At 46.4% G+C, this 17,408-nt stretch overlaps 3 protein-coding genes across 3 annotated transcripts; all 3 read left to right on the top strand.

Annotated features, from left to right (window-relative positions):
* LOC113843321 (uncharacterized) lies at window positions 1-2,789 on the top strand. The gene is made up of 2 exons (XM_027455214.3): window positions 1-875; window positions 1,281-2,789. Exons 1-2 carry the CDS (start codon window positions 309-311, stop codon window positions 1,944-1,946), a joined length of 1,233 nt encoding a protein of 410 aa, XP_027311015.2. The 5' UTR covers window positions 1-308; the 3' UTR covers window positions 1,947-2,789.
* A 4,036-nt stretch (window positions 2,790-6,825) lies between these two features.
* On the top strand, window positions 6,826-9,216 carry LOC113842363 (uncharacterized). The gene is made up of 2 exons (XM_027449356.3): window positions 6,826-7,854; window positions 8,260-9,216. The coding sequence occupies exons 1-2, from the start codon at window positions 7,288-7,290 to the stop codon at window positions 8,923-8,925; spliced, it is 1,233 nt and encodes a 410-aa protein (XP_027305157.2). The 5' UTR covers window positions 6,826-7,287; the 3' UTR covers window positions 8,926-9,216.
* A 4,579-nt stretch (window positions 9,217-13,795) lies between these two features.
* Window positions 13,796-17,408, top strand: LOC119715537 (heat shock transcription factor, Y-linked-like). The gene is made up of 2 exons (XM_072038581.1): window positions 13,796-14,824; window positions 15,230-17,408. Exons 1-2 carry the CDS (start codon window positions 14,258-14,260, stop codon window positions 15,338-15,340), a joined length of 678 nt encoding a protein of 225 aa, XP_071894682.1. The 5' UTR covers window positions 13,796-14,257; the 3' UTR covers window positions 15,341-17,408.

A 17,408-nucleotide genomic window follows, 5' to 3' on the forward strand; every position in this document is an offset into this window, starting at 1 on the left:
CAAGGAGGCTGGAAGGGGGCTATTCAGGGGACCACACAGGGAAGGGGAAGCAACGGCCAGCTGAGGGCTGATCCCTTTTAAATGGCTTGATTTGCTTCTTGGCTCTTGAGTCAAAACACCCATAGCTACGTTGCAGGACCAGCAATATGCCTGCTCCGGCTGCTCCAGACAGAGCCACACTGTGATGTCACTGTGATGGTGACACTGGGTCGTCACGGTGACGTTTGAGCTTCCCCCACCAGAACCCCCAGACAGTCCGTTGAGCCTCACGGGCTGACTGGCAGCACCAGCAGTAGCCTCTGGCAGAAATGGCTGCAGACGGAAACTCGAGTGACAACGAGATAAATGACATCAAACAGGAGCCACTGCCAGAAGACATGTCGTACGGTTTAGCTCCAGACGAGCTGTTTGAGTCTTCGGACTCCCCTGCTCCTGAGCCTCTGGCACAGGATAAAGGAGCAGCTTGTGATGCTCCTGGAGCATCAACAAGGGGAGAAAAAGATCCCCAAGCTCTCCCTGAGGACCCTGAGACCAAACACCTTCCTCATCATTCTTCTGAGGAGGACGCTGGCCAGGACAACGTCTTCTCATCCCTCGGCTTCCCAAGGAAACTCTGGCAACTGGCTGAAAGTGAGGAATTTAAGGCCATCTGGTGGGGTCACTCTGGAACCTGTATCGTGATCGACAAGGAAATGTTTGAAGCGGAAGTGCTGGGAAGGACAAGCCCTCCGAGAGTTTTTGAGACTGAGAGAATGCAAAGTTTCATCCGTCAGCTTAATCTCTATGGATTCAGAAAACTGCAGCAGGACCTGCAAAGCTCTGCCTCGCTTCCTGATCTTCCTAAAGAAGAGGATGCATTTTCTGCTCCTAGGAAGGTACCTCCATTGCTCCACGCGTGAACCAATTCTCACAGTATTCTGATAACAGCAGATGTTCTGGTCTTACTTGCTTGTTCAGGCTACTTCCAGGTGTTTTAGAGCTAGCATTGCTGAGGGGTAGAAATGCAGATAACGTTCATTTGGGTGGTACCCAATGAGTTTGAACCCATGGAACACAAAGATCAATAAATCAGGCTATGAGGAGTCTCTTTATTTTCAGCCATTTGCAACGCACCAGGACTGTATCATCAGGACTGGATCATTAAGTTGTAGGCTTAAACCGACCAATAGATCTTGCTAAGCCAGGATTGCCTTTACCAATTAAAATCCCCAGTTCTTGTCTCTTGCTGTTTCTCAGTCCCAAACACGGAGCAACTAATTCTTCTCCTTTGCATTTTTTAGCTACTCTACTACTATAACCCCAACTTCAAGAGAGCTGCTCCCCACCTGCTCAAGAACTGCAAGCGACGAGTTGCCCCCAAGAGGAAAGCCCTGCAGGCGGGGCTGGATGAGAGCTGCCCCAGCAGCAGCCTAAATTCCCAGCCTGGCTGCAGAGACCTTGATATGGAGGAGGACGACCCCATGGCAGCAGCTCCAGCAGAAACACAGCCAGCGGCACGCGCAGGGTCCCCAGTCCCCAGGCACTGGGCAAAAGCCACCCCTGAAGCCAGCGGAGCCCCGACAGCCTCGCAGGGAGCTTCTCCCACCCTGCCAGATCCTGCTGCAGCAGCAGGCAGGGCCAAGCAGCAGCGTCTGGACCCCTCCCTGCTGCTAGCAGGCAGCAGCCACACCTCAGCTGCCGCTCCTGCTCCCTCCCCACACCACGTCCTCCCTTCCCACATCCCCCTGTGCCCAAACGCAGGAGCTCCGCAGGCTCCCCCGGCTGCCCTGCCTCCGTGCCGTCAGCTACCCTTTCCACTGGCCTTGCTGGCAGTCGCCTCGGCTGCAGCCCTTTTGCAGCCATACAGCTGGCAGTGCCTGGCAGCCCCACACTGCCCGACCTGCACCTGCGAACAAGACAGGGCAGCTGCCGGAGACACAATGGCACCCAGGCATGGCACCCGCTAGACAGAGCACGGATAGCAGCACCCCCTCACACGTTCATAGTCTCTTAGTTCATAGGTTGATAGTGCTGGAGTTCAACTGTTACAATAAGAAAACGTTCCCAGTTCCACTTGGTTAGGTCATAGATTGATTGCTCTGGACTTAGTCTGTTTGCACAATAAAACTTTTGCCGTTCCAGTTGTCTTTTTTGTATTATTCTTAAAAGGGGAAATCTCCGATTGAATTGGTATTTGGTCTCTCAAAAGGAAGTAGAAGCAACTGTTCTAACATCAATTGGATCGTTTTCCAGAACAGACCAGCTCTCGAGGTTCTTAGCCACAGAGAGTAAAAGACTGGAAAATGTCTGCATGCCACATGCACTGCGGATGCTCTTCCTAACGATGACTTCTAACGGAAAGATAGGAGAGAGGAATTAAATAACAGCATTTGAATTATGGAAGACTCAGAAAGGGAATGTCACAGAATCACAGAATTGTAGGGGTTGGAAGGGACCTCAGGAGATCATCGGGTCCAACCCCCCTCCCAAAGCAGGCTCCTGAGAGCAGGCTGCCCAGGTAGGCATCCAGGCGGGCCTTGAATATCTCCAGAGAAGGAGAGCCCACAGCCTCCCTGGGCAGCCTGTTCCAGTGCTCTGTCACCCTCACTGTGAAGAAGTTCTTTCGCACGCTGCTGCGGAACTTCCTGACATCCATGTTGTGGCCATTGCCCCTTGTCCTGTCCCCACAAACCACCCAAAAGAGGTTGGCCAAATCCCTCTGCCTCCCACGCTTAAGATATGTGTAACATTAATACCATCCCCAATTCACCTTTGGGTGAATGCTTGCAAAGTTCACACTAAATTGGCAGGCAGGAACAACCCTTGATTCAATTTCTGAGCTAACTTTTACGAAGGAGCTGAGAAACCAATGGCTTTGGAGAGTCCAAACCTGAAAAAACAGAGAACAGAGTTTAGAAACTATGAAAAGAGACATGTTGAGCCTTTACTCTTCTAAGAATATTATAATGGATACAAATTGGAGAAGTATTTTAAATTGTAAAACCCCTTTCCTTTAACATGCCAAATACCATTGCTTTGGATCTTCTGCTGTGAGACTTGGGGAAAATCAGGTAAAGAGCGGTGCGGGTTTCAGCCAGGATAGGGTTCTTTTTCTTCACAGGGGCTGGTATGCGCATTTTGGAGGAAAGTAACTCCAAATCCCAAATATAAACAACTTCTAGGGATAGAAATGTGAGGAGTCCAACATCGTGAAATCTGAAAGACAGCTTACTTTGCTAGGCTTTCTATGAAAGAGGTCATTCTTAATGCAATATTAGAGATCCTTCGATGGAAAGCAAGAACATTATTTAATCCAAAAGCCAGGTGCCACAAAGAGTAAAGAGATTTGGTGTAAGGGTATCTAACAGATTGAAATGTGGGTAAATATTTTGGTACCACCATAACATCCAGTCATAATGAGTTGCATGCAACTTTTTGACCTCCTTTTTTGTTTTCTTTTTTTTTCTTTTTTTCCCCCAGTCATTTACCCACCCACATACAATGCAACGAAAACAGATTTAGTAATAAAAGTAAGTATTCAGATAATCTTATAAAAACGCTTTGGTTATTCCAGCTTGTTATAGAAAAGCACCAAAAGTTCAAAACATGCAAAATAGCACAGAGAAGTTGTGCAAATAAGTCTCAAAAGTGCATGACTGCTTCGCATGCAACCAAGAATCGTACAGCAGTGTTCTAGGTGTCTTTGCTGAAGTGCATTGTGTTTCATCACACACGATCAGGCTGCTGGAGGCTTTGCCTTTGGTTATTCCATTTCACCAAGCATCTCATCACTTGTCTTAATGTTGGCGTTGTCCAGAGCCTGTTGGCTTTCGATTGTGAAAGGGCATGGAAGACAAGCTGTGCTAATGCAGAAATGAATGAGTTCCTCTTGATGTAGCACATTCCTAGGTGTTATTTCACAAAATAAATAAATAAAATAAAATAAAATAAATAAAATAAAATAAAATAAAATAAAATAAAATAAAATAAAATAAAATAAAATAAAATAAAATAAAATAAAATAAAATAAAATAAAATAAATAAAATAAAATAAAACTTGATTATTTAAATTCTAAAGGAGGCTAATGTTCTAATGTGTAAGATAAACAAAAACACTATCGCAACAGTATTTCTGTGCAAAGTGACAGTTCCCTAATGGATATTTCTTTTCCCCTTTAGCAATGAACAAAACGGCTACAATCATCTGGCCAAGCTTTTTGTTCGAAATGATGCTGCTACTATCTTGAGAGAGCTGGAAGCGAGTTTTCCTAGAATAAGATAGTTCAGTTGGAAGGGACCTTCAAAGATCGAGTCCAACTGTCTGAGCTCTTCAAGGAGAATCAAAAGCTAGAGCCCATTCTTGAGGGCATTGCCCAAATGCCTCCGGAACACTGGAAGTCCTGGGGTGTCAAGCACCTCTCAAGGATGCCTGTTCCAGGGTTTGATCGCCCCACAGTAAAGAATTCTTTCCTAATGTGCAGTCTGAACTTAACCCTTGCAGCTTTTCACCATTTCCGTGCATTCTAGCATTCTTGCTTCAGAAGCCTTCAAGGCTGTAAACTACTGTTTCTCTTAGCATGGGTCCAGACGGTTCTGGATGCTAACTGGAAGTGTGTCACCCTGCCAGAGGACTTGTGTATGCCATTTTGTTACATTCTTCACTGGATTGGAGGAAAGTAAATGAGCTCTACCCAGCATGGCCATCAAGCAGATGCAGAAGACGCTTAGTCATTGGGTACTTTGTTCTCCCAAACCACTGCAGATTTAGAAGAGAGTACGCCTAGACAATGCAGTGTTTGGAAAACTGACTGAAATAGCTGGTGTATTAATCTCCTGATGTTGGTGGTTGCCACGTTTTGTCTGCCTACAATATGGTGATCAGAGAGATGAAGCTGGGGATAGAACAGCATCCTCTTCTGAATAAAGTCAAGTCAACATTGTGGAAAGACTGACTTCTAGCTTCTTTCTCATACTGTGCAAAGTGTGTCTATATTACTATGCAAATAATACTGAGTTCTACACGAGACAGAAGATCTAGACACATTTCTAGACAGAAATTATTTTCTAGGATAATCATCAAGAAAGCTGGCCAGCTGTAGGGCAGCATCTTCAAAGCAGTAGTAATTCCTTACTTAATGTATGCAGTCTAAGTAGGGCTAGTACGGAAGTCTCCATTCTGATTTTAAAAAACAATACAAATCTGAAGACTAGTTGCTTAATCTAATGAAGTCATGCACCTTACTCTCTGGCATAAGGTGACACTTGCTCCAGTTATTTTCAAGAACGTGGTGTTGTTATTACACTTTGGGGAAAAAAATACGTAAACTTGGTGTGAGATGAGTACATTCCCAGGGTAGGTAAAACACTAGAATTAAACTGTAATGTAGAGATCTTGTTCGTAAGACACACATATGTGAATTCAGCTTATAGGTCTAAATTCAGGCTTCTCTCATGTTGCAGAAGCGACAGTGAAACCTCTGCACGCTGTCAAAATAGCACAGAACCAATAACAAGGATGTCCAATGTATGTTGCAGGGGAGACGTTCGGGTCTTTGTGATTTTTTTTTTCATAGATGTTTGTCGTTGTGGCTTTTAGAGAACTGACCCAGTGATGTTAATCCGCATTGCTTTCTTTTCCTACTTCATGCATTCAGCGTGTCTTTAGATATAGCTTGAAATTCGGGAGCTTATACTGGACGCACAGGAAAAACCAGGAGCTGCAGTCCAGGTGAGCTGTTAGTGACCAAGATGTGTGACTGCTTTTCAAGGCCCAGCACCCTACTGCAAAAATGCTTGTGAAGGCTTGCCACATGCAAGAGCAAGAAGTTGGAGATGGAACTAGCTTTGTCCTTGTTCTTGATCAAGTCCTGCAGAAATTAGCCTTCTGAGGCTGGGATTATCAGTCTCAGAGGCAAGCTCTATTGCTCCTGCCGTTCTGGAGATTTAGTTCACACTGCCATTGGTCATAGAACTGTGACTAGTCTGCTTTCTTCCAAATGAATTTTTAGTCAGAGGTGTATGGAGAAGAGCACTGTATGTTTCTGTTGCTTGTGATTGTTTGCTTCCCTTGTAAGCTTTTCCATTTGTTTATGTTGTATGGCCCTTTTCCAAGGAGGTAGAAGCAATACGAATGCACAGCCAGGTGAAATATTTGTTGTTTGCTGCACAGGTGAGTGAAAGATATGAAAACGTTGGCAAGGAAGCCCTAGACATTCTTCCAGACGGGGTGTGCTGTTCGCAATGAACCTTGGAGAGTTTGAAGTGGCATCTGTGTTGCGTCTTTCAGTCATACGCAGAAAGGATGGCACTGAAGGCTTCTTTTGTTGAAGCTTATTGCTCAGGCCTGTAGCAAGTGGATAAGAACATACCTGTGCACGCGTCTAAAGACTTCAGTGGCTTGACTAACTTCTTCATAGAAGACAAAAGTTGTGGTTAGTTTATCAGGGTAAACTGATGGAATACATCAGCCTCTGAAATTAGTATGACATTGAACTCTTTGCTGACACTGTGGCTCAGAAAAGACCTGTACTTTCTACTAAATCTTTACGGAAATAGCTTCCTGCTTTTATCTTTCAAGCAGAAAACCCTTTTTCGTAGACTTTGTTGGCATTGCGAGGATACACGAAGAGAATTCTGCAGAAGGGGGGGGGTGTGATTTAAAAGGCTAAGAGAACACACTGAGTGTGTTGGCTTGCTTTCTCAACTGCTAACATATCCAATCAAAGCCTAGGAACTGAATCAAGAAAGGAAGGGTTGCACATCTTCCGTTTATGGCATTCTCAAAATGTACGTAGTGTCTTGTTCTAGTTGGACCTACAGAGCAGCCTCTGGCAGACCACTGGCATTGCAGAGCATCACCTTGCTGAAGCAGCGCTATTGAAGTCCCTAAGCATTTGCAAGGAACAGTGACAAACTGGTAAGAGATTGCTGTTTGCTTGTGTTAACCTTGCCTGCCTGGGAGCCTGATTTCCCTCCCCAGCTGGAGAAGCCGGAGGGACATCAAGGAGGCTGGAAGGGGGCTATTCAGGGGACCACACAGGGAAGGGGAAGCAACGGCCAGCTGAGGGCTGATCCCTTTTAAATGGCTTGATTTGCTTCTTGGCTCTTGAGTCAAAACACCCATAGCTACGTTGCAGGACCAGCAATATGCCTGCTCCGGCTGCTCCAGACAGAGCCACACTGTGATGTCACTGTGATGGTGACACTGGGTCGTCACGGTGACGTTTGAGCTTCCCCCACCAGAACCCCCAGACAGTCCGTTGAGCCTCACTGGCTGACTGGCAGCACCAGCAGTAGCCTCTGGCAGAAATGGCTGCAGACGGAAACTCGAGTGACAACGAGATAAATGACATCAAACAGGAGCCACTGCCAGAAGACATGTCGTACGGTTTTGCTCCAGACGAGCTGTTTGAGTCTTCGGACTCCCCTGCTCCTGAGCCTCTGGCACAGGATAAAGGAGCAGCTTGTGATGCTCCTGGAGCATCAACAAGGGGAGAAAAAGATCCCCAAGCTCTCCCTGAGGACCCTGAGACCAAACACCTTCCTCATCATTCTTCTGAGGAGGACGCTGGCCAGGACAACGTCTTCTCATCCCTCGGCTTCCCAAGGAAACTCTGGCAACTGGCTGAAAGTGAGGAATTTAAGGCCATCTGGTGGGGTCACTCTGGAACCTGTATCGTGATCGACAAGGAAATGTTTGAAGCGGAAGTGCTGGGAAGGACAAGCCCTCCGAGAGTTTTTGAGACTGAGAGAATGCAAAGTTTCATCCGTCAGCTTAATCTCTATGGATTCAGAAAACTGCAGCAGGACCTGCAAAGCTCTGCCTCGCTTCCTGATCTTCCTAAAGAAGAGGATGCATTTTCTGCTCCTAGGAAGGTACCTCCATTGCTCCACGCGTGAACCAATTCTCACAGTATTCTGATAACAGCAGATGTTCTGGTCTTACTTGCTTGTTCAGGCTACTTCCAGGTGTTTTAGAGCTAGCATTGCTGAGGGGTAGAAATGCAGATAACGTTCATTTGGGTGGTACCCAATGAGTTTGAACCCATGGAACACAAAGATCAATAAATCAGGCTATGAGGAGTCTCTTTATTTTCAGCCATTTGCAACGCACCAGGACTGTATCATCAGGACTGGATCATTAAGTTGTAGGCTTAAACCGACCAATAGATCTTGCTAAGCCAGGATTGCCTTTACCAATTAAAATCCCCAGTTCTTGTCTCTTGCTGTTTCTCAGTCCCAAACACGGAGCAACTAATTCTTCTCCTTTGCATTTTTTAGCTACTCTACTACTATAACCCCAACTTCAAGAGAGCTGCTCCCCACCTGCTCAAGAACTGCAAGCGACGAGTTGCCCCCAAGAGGAAAGCCCTGCAGGCGGGGCTGGATGAGAGCTGCCCCAGCAGCAGCCTAAATTCCCAGCCTGGCTGCAGAGACCTTGATATGGAGGAGGACGACCCCATGGCAGCAGCTCCAGCAGAAACACAGCCAGCGGCACGCGCAGGGTCCCCAGTCCCCAGGCACCGGGCAAAAGCCACCCCTGAAGCCAGCGGAGCCCCGACAGCCTCGCAGGGAGCTTCTCCCACCCTGCCAGATCCTGCTGCAGCAGCAGGCAGGGCCAAGCAGCAGCGTCTGGACCCCTCCCTGCTGCTAGCAGGCAGCAGCCACACCTCAGCTGCCGCTCCTGCTCCCTCCCCACACCACGTCCTCCCTTCCCACATCCCCCTGTGCCCAAACGCAGGAGCTCCGCAGGCTCCCCCGGCTGCCCTGCCTCCGTGCCGTCAGCTACCCTTTCCACTGGCCTTGCTGGCAGTCGCCTCGGCTGCAGCCCTTTTGCAGCCATACAGCTGGCAGTGCCTGGCAGCCCCACACTGCCCGACCTGCACCTGCGAACAAGACAGGGCAGCTGCCGGAGACACAATGGCACCCAGGCATGGCACCCGCTAGACAGAGCACGGATAGCAGCACCCCCTCACACGTTCATAGTCTCTTAGTTCATAGGTTGATAGTGCTGGAGTTCAACTGTTACAATAAGAAAACGTTCCCAGTTCCACTTGGTTAGGTCATAGATTGATTGCTCTGGACTTAGTCTGTTTGCACAATAAAACTTTTGCCGTTCCAGTTGTCTTTTTTGTATTATTCTTAAAAGGGGAAATCTCCGATTGAATTGGTATTTGGTCTCTCAAAAGGAAGTAGAAGCAACTGTTCTAACATCAATTGGATCGTTTTCCAGAACAGACCAGCTCTCGAGGTTCTTAGCCACAGAGAGTAAAAGACTGGAAAATGTCTGCATGCCACATGCACTGCGGATGCTCTTCCTAACGATGACTTCTAACGGAAAGATAGGAGAGAGGAATTAAATAACAGCATTTGAATTATGGAAGACTCAGAAAGGGAATGTCACAGAATCACAGAATTGTAGGGGTTGGAAGGGACCTCAGGAGATCATCGGGTCCAACCCCCCTCCCAAAGCAGGCTCCTGAGAGCAGGCTGCCCAGGTAGGCATCCAGGCGGGCCTTGAATATCTCCAGAGAAGGAGAGCCCACAGCCTCCCTGGGCAGCCTGTTCCAGTGCTCTGTCACCCTCACTGTGAAGAAGTTCTTTCGCACGCTGCTGCGGAACTTCCTGACATCCATGTTGTGGCCATTGCCCCTTGTCCTGTCCCCACAAACCACCCAAAAGAGGTTGGCCAAATCCCTCTGCCTCCCACGCTTAAGATATGTGTAACATTAATACCATCCCCAATTCACCTTTGGGTGAATGCTTGCAAAGTTCACACTAAATTGGCAGGCAGGAACAACCCTTGATTCAATTTCTGAGCTAACTTTTACGAAGGAGCTGAGAAACCAATGGCTTTGGAGAGTCCAAACCTGAAAAAACAGAGAACAGAGTTCACAAGCTATGAAAAGAGACATGTTGAGCCTTTACTCTTCTAAGAGCATTATAATGGATACAAATTGGAGAAGAATTTTAAATTGTAAAACCCCATTCTGTTAACATGCCAAATACCATTGCTTTGGATCTTCTGCTGTGAGACTTGGGGAAAATCAGGTAAAGAGCGGTGCGGGTTTCAGCCAGGATAGGGTTCTTTTTCTTCACAGGGGCTGGTATGCGCATTTTGGAGGAAAGTAACTCCAAATCCCAAATATAAACAACTTCTAGGGATAGAAATGTGAGGAGTCCAACATCGTGAAATCTGAAAGACAGCTTACTTTGCTAGGCTTTCTATGAAAGAGGTCATTCTTAATGCAATATTAGAGATCCTTCGATGGAAAGCAAGAACATTATTTAATCCAAAAGCCAGGTGCCACAAAGAGTAAAGAGATTTGGTGTAAGGGTATCTAACAGATTGAAATGTGGGTAAATATTTTGGTACTACCATAACATCCAGTCATAATGAGTTGCATGCAACTTTTTGACCTCCTTTTTTGTTTTCTTTTTTTTTCTTTTTTTCCCCCAGTCATTTACCCACCCACATACAATGCAACGAAAACAGATTTAGTAATAAAAGTAAGTATTCAGATAATCTTATAAAAACGTTTTGGTTATTCCAGCTTGTTATAGAAAAGCACCAAAAGTTCAAAACATGCAAAATAGCACAGAGAAGTTGTGCAAATAAGTCTCAAAAGTGCATGACTGCTTCGCATGCAACCAAGAATCGTACAGCAGTGTTCTAGGTGTCTTTGCTGAAGTGCATTGTGTTTCATCACACACGATCAGGCTGCTGGAGGCTTTGCCTTTGGTTATTCCATTTCACCAAGCATCTCATCACTTGTCTTAATGTTGGCGTTGTCCAGAGCCTGTTGGCTTTCGATTGTGAAAGGGCATGGAAGACAAGCTGTGCTAATGCAGAAATGAATGAGTTCCTCTTGATGTAGCACATTCCTAGGTGTTATTTCACAAAATAAATAAAATAAAATAAAATAAAATAAAATAAAATAAAATAAAATAAAATAAAATAAAATAAAATAAAATAAAATAAAATAGAATAAAATAAAATAAAATAAAATAAATAAAATAAAATAAAACTTGATTATTTAAATTCTAAAGGAGGCTAATGTTCTAATGTGTAAGATAAACAAAAACACTATCGAAACAGTATTTCTGTGCAAAGTGACAGTTCCCTAATGGATATTTCTTTTCCCCTTTAGCAATGAACAAAACGGCTACAATCATCTGGCCAAGCTTTTTGTTTGAAATGATGCTGCTACTATCTTGAGAGAGCTGGAAGCGAGTTTTCCTAGAATAAGATAGTTCAGTTGGAAGGGACCTTCAAAGATCGAGCCCAACTGTCTGAGCTCTTCAAGGAGAATCAAAAGCTAGAGCCCATTCTTGAGGGCATTGCCCAAATGCCTCCGGAACACTGGAAGTCCTGGGGTGTCAAGCACCTCTCAAGGATGCCTGTTCCAGGGTTTGATCGCCCCACAGTAAAGAATTCTTTCCTAATGTGCAGTCTGAACTTAACCCTTGCAGCTTTTCACCATTTCCGTGCATTCTAGCATTCTTGCTTCAGAAGCCTTCAAGGCTGTAAACTACTGTTTCTCTTAGCATGGGTCCAGACGGTTCTGGATGCTAACTGGAAGTGTGTCACCCTGCCAGAGGACTTGTGTATGCCATTTTGTTACATTCTTCACTGGATTGGAGGAAAGTAAATGAGCTCTACCCAGCATGGCCATCAAGCAGATGCAGAAGACGCTTAGTCATTGGGTACTTTGTTCTCCCAAACCACTGCAGATTTAGAAGAGAGTACGCCTAGACAATGCAGTGTTTGGAAAACTGACTGAAATAGCTGGTGTATTAATCTCCTGATGTTGGTGGTTGCCACGTTTTGTCTGCCTACAATATGGTAATCAGAGAGATGAAGCTGGGGATAGAACAGCATCCTCTTCTGAATAAAGTCAAGTCAACATTGTGGAAAGACTGACTTCTAGCTTCTTTCTCATACTGTGCAAAGTGTGTCTATATTACTATGCAAATAATACTGAGTTCTACACGAGACAGAAGATCTAGACACATTTCTAGACAGAAATTATTTTCTAGGATAATCATCAAGAAAGCTGGCCAGCTATAGGGCAGCATCTTCAAAGCAGTAGTAATTCCTTACTTAATGTATGCAGTCTAAGTAGGGCTAGTACGGAAGTCTTCATTCTGATTTTAAAAAACAATACAAATCTGAAGACTAGTTGCTTAATCTAATGAAGTCATGCACCTTACTCTCTGGCATAAGGTGACACTTGCTCCAGTTATTTTCAAGAACGTAGTGTTGTTATTACACTTTGGGGAAAAAAATACGTAAACTTGGTGTGAGATGAGTACATTCCCAGGGTAGGTAAAACACTAGAATTAAACTGTAATGTAGAGATCTTGTTCGTAAGACACACATATGTGAATTCAGCTTATAGGTCTAAATTCAGGCTTCTCTCATGTTGCAGAAGCGACAGTGAAACCTCTGCACGCTGTCAAAATAGCACAGAACCAATAACAAGGATGTCCAATGTATGTTGCAGGGGAGACGTTCGGGTCTTTGTGATTTTTTTTTTCATAGATGTTTGTCGTTGTGGCTTTTAGAGAACTGACCCAGTGATGTTAATCCGCATTGCTTTCTTTTCCTACTTCATGCATTCAGCGTATCTTTAGATATAGCTTGAAATTCGGGAGCTTATACTGGACGCACAGGAAAAACCAGGAGCTGCAGTCCAGGTGAGCTGTTAGTGACCAAGATGTGTGACTGCTTTTCAAGGCCCAGCACCCTACTGCAAAAATGCTTGTGAAGGCTTGCCACATGCAAGAGCAAGAAGTTGGAGATGGAACTAGCTTTGTCCTTGTTCTTGATCAAGTCCTGCAGAAATTAGCCTTCTGAGGCTGGGATTATCAGTCTCAGAGGCAAGCTCTATTGCTCCTGCCGTTCTGGAGATTTAGTTCACACTGCCATTGGTCATAGAACTGTGACTAGTCTGCTTTCTTCCAAATGAATTTTTAGTCAGAGGTGTATGGAGAAGAGCACTGTATGTTTCTGTTGCTTGTGATTGTTTGCTTCCCTTGTAAGCTTTTCCATTTGTTTATGTTGTATGGCCCTTTTCCAAGGAGGTAGAAGCAATACGAATGCACAGCCAGGTGAAATATTTGTTGTTTGCTGCACAGGTGAGTGAAAGATATGAAAACGTTGGCAAGGAAGCCCTAGACATTCTTCCAGACGGGGTGTGCTGTTCGCAATGAACCTTGGAGATTTTGAAGTGGCATCTGTGTTGCGTCTTTCAGTCATACGCAGAAAGGATGGCACTGAAGGCTTCTTTTGTTGAAGCTTATTGCTCAGGCCTGTAGCAAGTGGATAAGAACATACCTGTGCACGCGTCTAAAGACTTCAGTGGCTTGACTAACTTCTTCATAGAAGACAAAAGTTGTGGTTAGTTTATCAGGGTAAACTGATGGAATACATCAGCCTCTGAAATTAGTATGACATTGAACTCTTTGCTGACACTGTGGCTCAGAAAAGACCTGTACTTTCTACTAAATCTTGACGGAAATAGCTTCCTGCTTTTATCTTTCAAGCAGAAAACCCTTTTTCGTAGACTTTGTTGGCATTGCGAGGATACACGAAGAGAATTCTGCAGAAGGGGGGGGTGTGATTTAAAAGGCTAAGAGAACACACTGAGTGTGTTGGCTTGCTTTCTCAACTGCTAACATATCCAATCAAAGCCTAGGAACTGAATCAAGAAAGGAAGGGTTGCACATCTTCCGTTTATGGCATTCTCAAAATGTACGTAGTGTCTTGTTCTAGTTGGACCTACAGAGCAGCCTCTGGCAGACCACTGGCATTGCAGAGCATCACCTTGCTGAAGCAGCGCTATTGAAGTCCCTAAGCATTTGCAAGGAACAGTGACAAACTGGTAAGAGATTGCTGTTTGCTTGTGTTAACCTTGCCTGCCTGGGAGCCTGATTTCCCTCCCCAGCTGGAGAAGCCGGAGGGACATCAAGGAGGCTGGAAGGGGGCTATTCAGGGGACCACACAGGGAAGGGGAAGCAACGGCCAGCTGAGGGCTGATCCCTTTTAAATGGCTTGATTTGCTTCTTGGCTCTTGAGTCAAAACACCCATAGCTACGTTGCAGGACCAGCAATATGCCTGCTCCGGCTGCTCCAGACAGAGCCACACTGTGATGTCACTGTGATGGTGACACTGGGTCGTCACGGTGACGTTTGAGCTTCCCCCACCAGAACCCCCAGACAGTCCGTTGAGCCTCACTGGCTGACTGGCAGCACCAGCAGTAGCCTCTGGCAGAAATGGCTGCAGACGGAAACTCGAGTGACAACGAGATAAATGACATCAAACAGGAGCCACTGCCAGAAGACATGTCGTACGGTTTTGCTCCAGACGAGCTGTTTGAGTCTTCGGACTCCCCTGCTCCTGAGCCTCTGGCACAGGATAAAGGAGCAGCTTGTGATGCTCCTGGAGCATCAACAAGGGGAGAAAAAGATCCCCAAGCTCTCCCTGAGGACCCTGAGACCAAACACCTTCCTCATCATTCTTCTGAGGAGGACGCTGGCCAGGACAACGTCTTCTCATCCCTCGGCTTCCCAAGGAAACTCTGGCAACTGGCTGAAAGTGAGGAATTTAAGGCCATCTGGTGGGGTCACTCTGGAACCTGTATCGTGATCGACAAGGAAATGTTTGAAGCGGAAGTGCTGGGAAGGACAAGCCCTCCGAGAGTTTTTGAGACTGAGAGAATGCAAAGTTTCATCCGTCAGCTTAATCTCTATGGATTCAGAAAACTGCAGCAGGACCTGCAAAGCTCTGCCTCGCTTCCTGATCTTCCTAAAGAAGAGGATGCATTTTCTGCTCCTAGGAAGGTACCTCCATTGCTCCACGCGTGAACCAATTCTCACAGTATTCTGATAACAGCAGATGTTCTGGTCTTACTTGCTTGTTCAGGCTACTTCCAGGTGTTTTAGAGCTAGCATTGCTGAGGGGTAGAAATGCAGATAACGTTCATTTGGGTGGTACCCAATGAGTTTGAACCCATGGAACACAAAGATCAATAAATCAGGCTATGAGGAGTCTCTTTATTTTCAGCCATTTGCAACGCACCAGGACTGTATCAGCAGGACTGGATCATTAAGTTGTAGGCTTAAACCGACCAATAGATCTTGCTAAGCCAGGATTGCCTTTACCAATTAAAATCCCCAGTTCTTGTCTCTTGCTGTTTCTCAGTCCCAAACACGGAGCAACTAATTCTTCTCCTTTGCATTTTTTAGCTACTCTACTACTATAACCCCAACTTCAAGAGAGCTGCTCCCCACCTGCTCAAGAACTGCAAGCGACAGAGTTGCCCCCAAGAGGAAGGCCCTGCAGGCGGGGCTGGATGAGAGCTGCCCCAGCAGCAGCCTAAATTCCCAGCCTGGCTGCAGAGACCTTGATATGGAGGAGGACGACCCCATGGCAGCAGCTCCAGCAGAAACACAGCCAGCGGCACGCGCAGGGTCCCCAGTCCCCAGGCACTGGGCAAAAGCCACCCCTGAAGCCAGCGGAGCCCCGACAGCCTCGCAGGGAGCTTCTCCCACCCTGCCAGATCCTGCTGCAGCAGCAGGCAGGGCCAAGCAGCAGCGTCTGGACCCCTCCCTGCTGCTAGCAGGCAGCAGCCACACCTCAGCTGCCGCTCCTGCTCCCTCCCCACACCACGTCCTCCCTTCCCACATCCCCCTGTGCCCAAACGCAGGAGCTCCGCAGGCTCCCCCGGCTGCCCTGCCTCCGTGCCGTCAGCTACCCTTTCCACTGGCCTTGCTGGCAGTCGCCTCGGCTGCAGCCCTTTTGCAGCCATACAGCTGGCAGTGCCTGGCAGCCCCACACTGCCCGACCTGCACCTGCGAACAAGACAGGGCAGCTGCCGGAGACAAAATGGCACCCAGGCATGGCACCCGCTAGACAGAGCACGGATAGCAGCACCCCCTCGCACGTTCATAGTCTCTTAGTTCATAGGTTGATAGTGCTGGAGTTCAACTGTTACAATAAGAAAACTTTCCCAGTTCCACTTGGTTAGGTCATAGATTGATTGCTCTGGACTTAGTCTGTTTGCACAATAAAACTTTTGCCGTTCCAGTTGTCTTTTTTGTATTATTCTTAAAAGGGGAAATCTCCGATTGAATTGGTATTTGGTCTCTCAAAAGGAAGTAGAAGCAACTGTTCTAACATCAATTGGATCGTTTTCCAGAACAGACCAGCTCTCGAGGTTCTTAGCCACAGAGAGTAAAAGACTGGAAAATGTCTGCATGCCACATGCACTGCGGATGCTCTTCCTAACGATGACTTCTAACGGAAAGATAGGAGAGAGGAATTAAATAACAGCATTTGAATTATGGAAGACTCAGAAAGGGAATGTCACAGAATCACAGAATTGTAGGGGTTGGAAGGGACCTCAGGAGATCATCGGGTCCAACCCCCCTCCCAAAGCAGGCTCCTGAGAGCAGGTTGCCCAGGTAGGCATCCAGGCGGGCCTTGAATATCTCCAGAGAAGGAGAGCCCACAACCTCCCTGGGCAGCCTGTTCCAGTGCTCTGTCACCCTCACTGTGAAGAAGTTCTTTCGCACGCTGCTGCGGAACTTCCTGTCATCCATGTTGTGGCCATTGCCCCTTGTCCTGTCCCCACAAACCACCCAAAAGAGGTTGGCCAAATCCCTCTGCCTCCCACGCTTGAGATATATGTAATATTAATACCATCCCTAATTCACCTTTGGGTGAATGCTTGCAAAGTTCACACTAAATTGGCAGGCAGGAACAACCCTTGATTCAATTTCTGAGCTAACTTTTACGAAGGAGCTGAGAAACCAATGGCTTTGGAGAGTCCAAACCTGAAAAAACAGAGAACAGAGTTCACAAGCTATGAAAAGAGACATGTTGAGCCTTTACTCTTCTAAGAGCATTATAATGGATACAAATTGGAGAAGAATTTTAAATTGTAAAACCCCTTTCCTTTAACATGCCAAATACCATTGCTTTGGATCTTCTGCTGTGAGACTTGGGGAAAATCAGGTAAAGAGCGGTGCGGGTTTCAGCCAGGATAGGGTTCTTTTTCTTCACAGGGGCTGGTATGCGCATGTTTTCGATTTAGAAGAAAAAGAATGCTGATAACACATGGACATTTCACTTGTTGCAGAGCAGTGGTTACACAGAGCCAAGGACTTGTCAGCTTCTCATTCTGTTCTGCGTGCAAGGAGGCTGAGGGTGCACCAGGAGATCGGAGTTGACAGAATCTGGACAAGTGACCCAGACTGGCCCAAGGGATGTCCCACAGCATGTGTGTGGTGTCATGCTGAGCAATAGAGCTCCGGCGGGGCTGGGTGGTCATTGCTCAGGGTGGTGGCTGAGCATCAGTCAGCAAGTGGTGAGCAACTGCATTATGCACCACTTGCTTTGTACATTCTCTTATCATTTGTATTA

Source organism: Anas platyrhynchos, chromosome 1 (genome assembly GCF_047663525.1).
Source record: "Anas platyrhynchos isolate ZD024472 breed Pekin duck chromosome 1, IASCAAS_PekinDuck_T2T, whole genome shotgun sequence".
Classification (NCBI taxonomy): Eukaryota; Metazoa; Chordata; class Aves; order Anseriformes; family Anatidae; genus Anas; species Anas platyrhynchos.